General features: G+C 47.6%; 1 protein-coding gene and 1 pseudogene across 1 annotated transcript in view; one reads left to right on the forward strand and one right to left on the reverse strand.

Annotated features, from left to right (window-relative positions):
• The window catches only part of EFCAB6 (EF-hand calcium binding domain 6), a 322,393-nt gene extending 319,684 nt beyond the window's left edge, over positions 1 to 2,709 (forward strand). The window contains 1 exon segment of the mRNA XM_006866905.1: positions 2,587 to 2,709. Coding sequence (XP_006866967.1) covers positions 2,587 to 2,709 — 123 coding nt within the window.
• Positions 2,710 to 9,297: 6,588 nt separating this feature from the next.
• On the reverse strand, positions 9,298 to 9,686 carry LOC102815216 (annotated as a pseudogene).
• Between the last annotated feature and the right edge of the window lie 413 nt (positions 9,687 to 10,099).

Here is a 10,099-nt window from a genome sequence, read left to right on the forward strand (position 1 = left end):
CCCCAAGTTATCTAGGGCCTGGGCCCACCCACTCCCGATGATCCTTCCCGGAAGTTTCTAGAACCGCGCGGGGGCGCTCTGTACCTCAGCGGCCCACTCGGGTCGGGCACCCACTGATAACAGGAACCACCAGTTGGGCCCCTGGGATGGCCACTCGTACCACTCTGAGAGCAGCAGACCCGCAGCCCTGGTCCCTCGGCCTGACCTCTGCGCTCTCCCTGCCGCCCTCCAAGTGGCCTGAGCCGTCTCAGCACCATGTCCCTAAGCCCCTCTCCTCTAGAGCCCCCCCCCCATCTTCTCTCCCCCCCATGGAACCTTCCTGCTTTTAATGTAAAGGGGGAGGAGGGGGACAAAACCCTTTAGAACTGAAGCTTTCTCTCCTTCCCCCACTGAGGGCACCGACAGCCCTGACCCCCCCCCCCCCCCCCTTCCCAGTGCCTCCGCCAGGGGGCTCAGCTTCCACACCAAAGAGCAGGCCCCCCCTCCTGGGGAGTAGAACTCGGTTTAGCAAATTCTTGCCGTCCCCTCCCTACTTCCCCAGCCAGTGAGGTTAAAGGTTAAAGCCAGTGGAACTTTCAAGAAAGTAAGTGTACTCAGGCATTCTCAGCCAGGACACTAAGGTGACAAACAAAAGGCTAGAAACACATTTACAGTCTAATGTTTGACTTCAAGCAGACACTACACAGACACCAGGCACAGAGCTGTCCATACACTGTCAGCCTGCAGCATGCACAGCAGATGGGGAGTGAGGGCAGACAAGCAGCTTCCCGGTCACTGTGTGCTCAGAAGACACTCAGCGGGCCATCCTGCACAGAGATACCCAGCCCTACAGCTCACAGTGGGACCATTCCTACTCAGGTTCAGTGGACCTCCCCTGCGCAGACTCCCAGTGCACAGTGGGGCTGCGGCGTTGCATCCAGCTAAGCGAACCCAGGCCCGTCCCTGGGAGGTCAATACTGACATGGCACAGGGTGGTCCTGCAGTCCCACCGAGAACCTCCCGCAGCCTTCAAGTTTACGTGTCCTTGGAGGCAGAAGGACAGCTAGCCAGGGCTTATCCTCTAGACTGTGAAATAAGGAAGGGAGTGGACAATGGGCTGTTCTTTTTCTCTTCCAGCATCTTCCCAGGAGTTTGGGGCAGGTGGTAGTGTGGGACTTATAAGAGCAAAGTCGGGGAGCAGATGGACATAGCTGGAGGGCCCCTTCTTGCACCAAAAACCAGTTGTCATTGACGGGGCATGATGGTGGATTATGCAGGTGTACTGAGCAGACCTTGTACAAGGACATGGGAGAACGTGTGAAACAGACACAGATGGGGATTCTAGAACGTGAGCTTCAGTGGAATAGATAGAGAGGTGGATGGAGTGGAGTGACCACTGGGAGAGGAAGCTGAGCAAGAGAGATGGGAGATGAGTAGGCCGTGGCTGGCCTGGTGCGGCACGGCCCTCTTGAACTTTGGCAGCAGCTGTCCATGTGCACAGAGGCCGGAGACACAGGATGCTCCTATCCCTTTCTCTCCATGCTTCCAGCTGCTCTGAACCCTTGGCCTCAGGAAAAGATCGCTATTGTGTGCCATCAAGTCGGTTCCAACTCATAGCGACCCTGTAAAAGGTCTTTGAGGAGTGGCTGATGGCTTGGTGCCTTGTGGTTAGCAGTCCAGTGTTTATGCTATCGCCCCATACCGAGACTCCCAAGAAGGGGTGGGAGGAGAGACAGAATCAGCATCTTCTCTTTGCCCCCTTCCTGTTTCACACTGACTGTCTTCATTACGAAAGAATCCTTGTGGCACTGTGGACTAGACACTGGACTGCTAACCACAAGGTCAGCAGTCCAAACCCACCAGCAGCTACTGGGAAAAAAATAAGGCTGTCTGCCCCCTTAAAGAGACCCCACACAGCAGCTCCACTGTGTGTTGTTAGATGGCTGTGAGCCGGAATTGACTCAGTGACAGTAGGTACATTTCCCATTGGTCTGAGTTCTCCAGCGCTGCTATAACAGAAAGACCACAAGGGGGTGGTTTTCACAAACAGGAACTTTTTTTTCTCACCGTTTGGGGAGCTAGAAGTCTGGATTCAGGGTGCCAGCTCTAGAGGATCGTTTCCTCTCTGCGTGTCCCCTGGGTCTAGGAGCTTCCCAGCACAGGGACCCCGGGACCAAAGGACACGTTCGGCTCAGGCTCTTCTTTCTTGGTCCTAGCTCTCTGCTTGTTCAGTCTCTCTCGTGTCTCTAAAGAGACTGACCCCAAAGACAGCCCAATCCTACCTTTTGCGTCCTGCCTCGCTCGGTAAAGGAACTGCCCCGAAGCCAGCCTCACAGCAGCCTAGAGCTTGGCGGGTAATTACAGCAGATCACAAAATGCAGGGTAACTCCATCCCATGAGAACCGTGGCCTGGCCAAGCTGACACAGATCTGGGAGGCCTCAACTCAATCCATAAGACCCACTCTGCCCAGGGGGTGTCTCCTGTTGAGGACGGAGGTGATGAAGATGAAAGCAGAGAGAGACAGGATGCCACTTTGGAGGTGGGTCTGATTTGGGAGGTGGGACCTTTGGCCAGGACCCTCTCCTGACCACCCCTCCTTCCCCCAGGTCCTGAGGCAGTACAGCATCAACCTCTCTGAGGAGGAGTTTTTCCACATTCTGGAGTATTACGATAAGACACTCTCTTCAAAAATATCCTACAACGACTTCCTGAGGGCCTTCCTCCAATAGTGCTGGCGGCTGTGCCCCGAACAGAGAGACTGGGGACGCAGGATCCGTCCCCAAGATCAATAAAACCTATGACTGGGGAGCAGGAGGGTTGATGAATTTTCCAGATGTCTCCAGAAACAAAACCCAACATCAAGCCAACCCTTGGGCCCCCAGCCAGGGCTTGGCACTGCCCTCTCCACCAACCAGGCTGGAGTCTCCAGGGACTGAGGCTGCCTGCCATGCTGTCCCTCACTCATTAATCAGAGCAAATAAAAACATGAGTCTTTGGAGGAATGATTCTTGAGACTTTTAAAGAGCCACCAGTGATAAACCGTCTACAAACTCAGACTTTCTGGAGGGCTTGTGCCTGACACCCACATCCTGCCTCCTTGCCGAGGCCCTGCAGATCCCTCCTCTGAGGCCACCTACTTGGGGAACCCTCCCATGACTCTGGGCAGAGGCGCTGTTCTGCGCAGTGCTTTCTGGGCGAAGGTGGCATTACTGAGTGCAGCCCCCCTCCCCGCCCCCCACACACACTCACCGCACAGGCTCTGAAAAACCAAACAAGAACTGAAGCCTAAACTAAGGGTGTTCACCCCACCTGTCCACCCAGACCGACTCACAGTAGCTGCTCGTGTGCTGGCTGCCCTTGAGTGCTGGCCCTGGGCTCTGCAGGAGGGGGTGCAAAGTTGGGGAGCCTTGGTGGCAGTTTCTCTATGGATTGGGCATCCGGTTGCTGGGCCCCTTGTACTCCAGCAGGGTGACAGACAGTGGGATCAGACTCGTGTCTCTTGGTTAAACAGAACACATCCAGATCTTCCCAGGTACTCCACTGGCAAGCTGCTCAGTGTAACATCTCCAGTTCATTCTCTGAGGCCAGGATTGCCTAGACACTGAAGCCAGAGACATCACAAGAGAAGGATACTACGGCCCAATATCCCTTCAAAATATAGATATAACTGCTGTTAAGTACCATGGAGTCAGTTCCAATTCATAGTGACCCTATATAGGGTTTCCTAGGAGAGGCTGGTGAGTTTGAACTGCTGACCTTGCAGTTCAAACTGACCTTGCAGTCCAGTGCTTTACCCTACAGCGCCACACCAGGACTCCATAGACACAAATATCCCCACCCAACAAAATATTAGCAAACAGCCCACCCAATACCACCAAGCTGAGTGTGACTCATAGCAACCCTATTTGATGTTAAGTGCCATTGAGTTGGTTCTGACTTAGAGTGACCCTGTATAGGATTTCTGAGGAGCAGCTGGTGGGTTTGAACTGCCGACCTTGCACTTCCAACCAACTTGGCACATTAACCCACAGCGCCACACCAGGACCTCTGTGGCAATCCTGTAGACCCTGTGGGTTAAACATTGGCCTGATAGCCACATGATCAGTGGGTCAAAATCACCAGCAGCTCGTTGGGAGAAGGATCAGTGTGGCTGCTCCCACAGACGCCCAGGCTCAGAAGCCCTGTGTCTAGTCATATGAGTCAGATTAGACTTGATGGCAGTGCTCGCTTGCTTGGTCAGTCTTGATAATAAGCTCCCATGATCATCCTGTGTCCTTCAAGAACATCTGTCAAGGTCACCCATTCGGGATCCCCAAAACAGTCACCATACTTTTTGAGCAGACCACTCTTCCTTGAACTTTCCCAACAAATAGCCTCAGAAGCCATGGTTTTGACTGGGCCTTTTTTTTGCAGCTAAGTTCATGAGACTAAGTGTATTCCTGAGACAATGTACAGCCTCCACTGACCAGAGACTTGCTTGACTACGTTTTGTTTGGAATAAGTCCGTGTGTGTACGAACTGAACCCGAGTAGCAATACTTCTTTATATCAGCTAGATGTCCGACCCACACCCGGTGGACGGGAGTCACAAAGGCCTGAACACCAGAGGCAGGGAATCAGTCACCTGAGGGATAGACAAAACTGCGATCTGTCTGAAGATGCTCTGGCAACAGATAGGACACACAAGCAGTAAAGTCAGTAAGGATCCAAATGGGCCAGAACCACACCATCAACCCGCTTCACATTATTAGCATTTATGGGTAAAGGAGTGTGTGTTTAACTCCCCACAACAGTGGACTATGTATTTCTCTTGAGTGCATTCTCCAAGATAGACCGTATTCTGGACCATAAAACAAACCTTACTTGGAATCAAGCAAAAAGTATGTTCTCAAACCATAATCATGAAACCAACACTTGAAGGATATTTGGAAAGTCCCCAAATACCTTGTAATTAAACAACACATTTCTAAATAACCATGGGTAAGAAAAGAAAAGTCACAAAAGCAATTTAAGCATAGTTTAAACTCAACTAAAATAAAAACGTAACACTGCCAATTGTGGGTTGCAGCCTGAGCAGTGTGTAAAGGGAAATTTATTCTGTGAAATGTCTGTCTTGGAAAAGAAGAAAGGTGTATATCGATCATCTGAGCCTCCACCTTAAGAAATTACAGTCAAAGGAAGGACAATAAGATTACAGCAGAAATCAATAAAAACAAAAATAGAGAAAACCTCTGCATTGAGAAGTTAGTTTTTTTTTAATTGAAATAAATTTGATAAGTATCTGGCCAGGCTGTAAATATGTGGCACCTTGGTGGCTTGTGTGTTGCTGTGATTCTGGAAGCTGTGCCATCAATACTTCAGACACCAGCAGGGTCACCCACAGTGGACAAGTTTCAGTGGAGCTGCCAGACAAGACACACTAGGATGAAGGAAAGGCGTTTAGCTATTGAAAACCTTATGAATAGCAGTGGAACGCTGTCAGAGTGCAGAAGATGAGCCCCTCAGCTTGGAAGGCAATCAAAATAGGACTGGGCAAGAGCTGTCTCCTCAAAGTAAAGTTGACCATATTGACTGGAATGGAGTAAAACTTTCGGGACCTGCATTTGCTTCTAGAGCAAACTCAAAATGAGGAGAAACAACCACAAACATCCATTAATAATCAGAACATGTAAAGCTTATGAGTCGAGGAAAATTGGAAGTTGTCCAAAGGAAAGGAATGCATTGATACCCTGTACGTGGCTGTTAAGTATCGTTGAATCGGTTCTGACTCGGTATCCTGTGTAGGGTTTCTGAGACTGTACATCTTTGCTAGAGCAGAAAGCCTCATCTTTCCCCCAGTCAATGAATAACTCATAGGCTCCAATCTCCTACCTTATGATTCCCTAGCCCCACTCCCACCCTAGACATTAGTGATCTGAGATGGACTGTTGCTGGCCCTTCTGATTCTGATAATCATATGTTATACTATGACAGGAACGACGAAGAGGAATGGAGTTGTGTTCATGGTGAAAAAAGATCATTTCAAGAAATACCTTGAGGGACAGCGCTATGATGGGATAGATGCATATCTGCCTGTAAGCAAGCCCGGTTAATACCACTGTGACTCACATGTACCCACCAACCACTGAAGCCACTGAGGATGAGATTGAAGAATGCTGCCAACTTCTTCCGTTGGAAGTTGACCACATACGCAATCAAGAAGCGTTGATAATTACTGCTGCCTGAAATGCAAAGGTTGTAAACGAAGAAGGATCAGTAGTTGGAAACCTGGCCTCAGGGACAGAACTGAGGATGCATATTGCATGATGGAATGTTGCAACACCACTAACTTATTTAATGCAAACACCTTTTTTAAATTGTATAAAAGGACCTCACCGGATGAAATACACACGAATCAAAAAATTGGCAACATATGTGGGAGAACATGGTGGAAACGCTTAATATCATCAACCAAAATCAGGCCAGAGGCAGATTGTGGGAAAGACCATCCATTGCTCATGTACAAATTCAGGTTGAAGCTGAAAAAATTAAAACAAGTCCATGGGAGCCAAAATGTGACGTTTCCATATTTGTTGGGTGTTAAGTGCCGTCAAGTGAGTTCCAACTCACAGCCATCTTGTACAGGATTTCTGAGCCTTGCAGTGCAAATCAGCCTTGCGTTCAGGTGCTTACTCTATGACTATACACCAGGACTCCAATATAGTTGTTGTTGTTAGGTGCTGTCGAGTCGGTGCAGACTCATAGCGACCCTCTGCACAACAGAACAAAACACTGCCTGGTCCTGGGCCAACCTCACAATCTTTGCTATACTTGAACCTATTGCTGCTACCACGGTGCCAGTACATCTCTGGGAGACTTCCTCTTTTTTGCTGACCCCTTTACCAAGCATGATGTCATTCTCCAGGATCTGGTCCCTCCTGATATTATACCCGAAGTATGAGAGATGCATTCTGGCCGTCCTAACTTCTGAGGAACATTTTGACTGTACTGCTTCCAATGCAGACTTGTTTGTTCTTTTAGCAGTCCACGTACTGACACCATTCACTCAAATGCATCCATTCTTCTAAGGTCTTTATTATCCATTGTCCCACTTTCACATGCGTATGAGGTGATTGAAAATACCATGGCTTGGGTCAGGCGCACCTTAGTCCTCAAGCTGACATCTTTGCTCTTCAACACTTTAAAGGTCTTGTCCAGCAGATTTGCCTAATGCAATATGTAGCTTGATTTCTTGACTACTGCTGCTGTGAGCGTTGATTGTTGTTCCGAGCAAAATGAAGTCTTTGACAACTTCAATCTTTTCTCCATTTATACGTATGTTGTTTGTTGGTTCAGTGGTGAGGATTTTTGTTTTCTTTACATTGAGCTGCATGTAACCCATACCAAAGGTTCAACCCATACTGAAGGCTGTGGTCTTTGATCTTCATCAGTAAGTATTTTAAGTCCTCTTCACTTTCAGCAAGCAAGGTTACAGCATCTGCATATCACAGGTTGTTAATGAGTCTTCCTCCAATCTTGATGCCATGTTTTTCTTCATATAATCAAGTTTCTCGGATTACTTGCTCAGCATACAGGTTGAATAAGTATGGTGAAAGAATACAACCCTGTCACACACCTTTCCGAATTTTAAATTACTCAGTGTTCCCTTGTTCTGTTCACACAACTGCCTCTTGGTCTATGTATAGGTTTCTCATGAACAAAATTAAGTGTTCCGGAATACTCATACTTCGCAATATTGTCCAGAGCTTGTCATGATCCACACCATTGAAAGTCTCTGCATAGTCAATAAAGCACAGGTAATCGTCTTTCCGATATTCTCTGTTTTTAGCCAAGATCCATCGGACATCAGCAATGATACTCTCATTTCATGTCCTCCTCCGAATCAGTTTGAATCTCTGGAAGTTCCCTATCAATGTGTTGTTACAGCCATTTTCGCTTTATCTTGGGCAAAATTTTACATGCATGTGATATTAATGATATTTCCCGATGATTTCCACATTCTGTTGGGTCGCCTGTCTTTGAACTGGGCAATAATATGGATTTCTTCCAATCAGTTGGCCAGGTAGCTGTCTTCCAAATTTCTTAGCAGAGATGAGTGAGTGCCTCCTGTGCCGCATGTTTGTGCAAAGAGTTCAGTTTGTATTCCATCAATTCCTGGTACCTTGTTCTTTGCCAGTGCCTTCAATGCACCTTAGACTTGTTCCTTCAGTATCATTGGCTCTTGATCATATGCTGCCTCTTGAAATGGTTGAACATCTATCTTTTTTTTTTTGGTACCGTGACACGCTGAATTCCTTCCATCATGTTTTTATATTTTCTGCAGCAATCAATATTTTGCCCATTGTCATTGTTGTTAGTTGCCATCGAGTTGGTACCGACCCATAGCGACCTTATGCACAGCAGAATGAAACAGTGCCCGATCCTGGGCCAACCTCACTACTTACTGTTGCCACGCTTGAGTCCATCGATGCTGCCACTTGGCCAATCCATCTAGTTGGGGGTCTTCCTCTTTTTCTCTGACCCTCCACCTTACTAAACATGATGTCCTTCTCCAGTGACTGGTCCCTCCTGACAGTATATCTGAAGTATGAGAGACGAAGTTTGGCCATTTGATCTTCAAGGAGCACTCTGGCTGGAGTCCTGGTGTGGCGCTGTGGATTAATGTGCCAGACTGCAAAGCCATTTGAACTGCAAGGTTGGCGGTTCAAGCTTACCAGCCGCTCCTCGGAAACCCTGTACAGGTTTGCTATGGGCCAGAACTGACTCGATGGCACTTCACAACAACAATTTTGCCCATAGTATCCTTCAATTTGCAAGTTGAGGCTTGAATTTTTTTTCAGTTTCCTCAGCTTGACAAGTGCTGAGCGTGTTCTTCCCTTTTAGTTTTCAAACTCCATATCTTTGCACATTTCACTATAATATTTTGGTCTTCTCGAGCTGCCCTTTGTAATTTTCTGTTCAGTTCTTTTACTTCCTCATTTCTCCCATTTGCTTTAGCATCTCTATGCTGGAGAGCAAGTTTCAAAGTCTCTTCTGACATCCATTTTGGCGTTTTCTTCTCTTTTTTGGTTTCAAATACATTCTATTTTTAGACAACCTACACAGGTTTTTTTTTCCCCCTTTAAAAAAAAAAAATTCTTCTGCTCCAAATAACTCAAGGTCTCAGGATGACACTGGCCCCATCCTGTCCATGTCCTGGTGGTGTGTGGGTGAAGAGCAGCAGTCAGCCAGGAGGACAGGTGACAGGTCCAAATAATTGCCAAATTTGTTCCCATTTTTCCATTTCTAAACCATCTTCACAGTAGTCCAGCAGAGCAGTCATTCTGTCTGGACTCCTTCGTTTTTGAAATCAGCCAGGATGTGCTTGAATTGCTCCGCAGCCCTTGTCTTGTCATAAAAGGTTTTACTCTCTTTGCTTTCTGTCCTTCACATTTCGTATAATCTTGGATGGACTTCTTGTAAGTTTCTTTTGCAAAGCTGGTTTCCTGCAGGTTCATAACAGTATCAAAACCCATGATTACTGTGTTTTCAGTTTCTTCACTGTCCGGACCTTTGGTGGAGGCATTTCCACCGATGAGCAAGTCATTGATGTGACCCTCTGTCCTGCTGACCATCTTTCCCTCCACTTCCAGGCACAGCTCATCCGTGATCTCCTAAACCTTAGAGAACATCTCATCATGGCTGATGAGGTCCCAGTAGGTCATCATGATGGTGACTAGGGGGAGGACAGTGGCGCTAGCGTGGCAGGAGCCCGGAGCTCAGAGCTCTCGAGGTGCCATACGAGTGGTACTCAGGGGCAGGGTGTCTTGTCTTCTTAATGACCTAATTTCTCTTTCTTCCTGCATGTTGTTCTTGATGTCATTCCACAACTCTTCTGGTCTTTGGTCATCCATCAAATCTATTCTCAAACGATCTCTAAATTCAGATGGGATATGTTCAAGATCTTATTTTGCCTCTTGTGGACTTGTTTTAACTTTGTTGAGCTTCAGCCTGAACTTGCATAGTAATAGAGGATCTGGATCCACAGTGTTCCCCTGGCCTTGTTTTGACTGATGATTTGGAACTTTTCCACTTTCTCTTTCCACAGATGTAGTCAGTTTGATTTTTGTGTATTCCATCT

The sequence above is a fragment of the Chrysochloris asiatica genome, unplaced genomic scaffold, assembly GCF_000296735.1.
Source record: "Chrysochloris asiatica unplaced genomic scaffold, ChrAsi1.0 scaffold00097, whole genome shotgun sequence".
Taxonomy (NCBI): Eukaryota; Metazoa; Chordata; class Mammalia; order Afrosoricida; family Chrysochloridae; genus Chrysochloris; species Chrysochloris asiatica.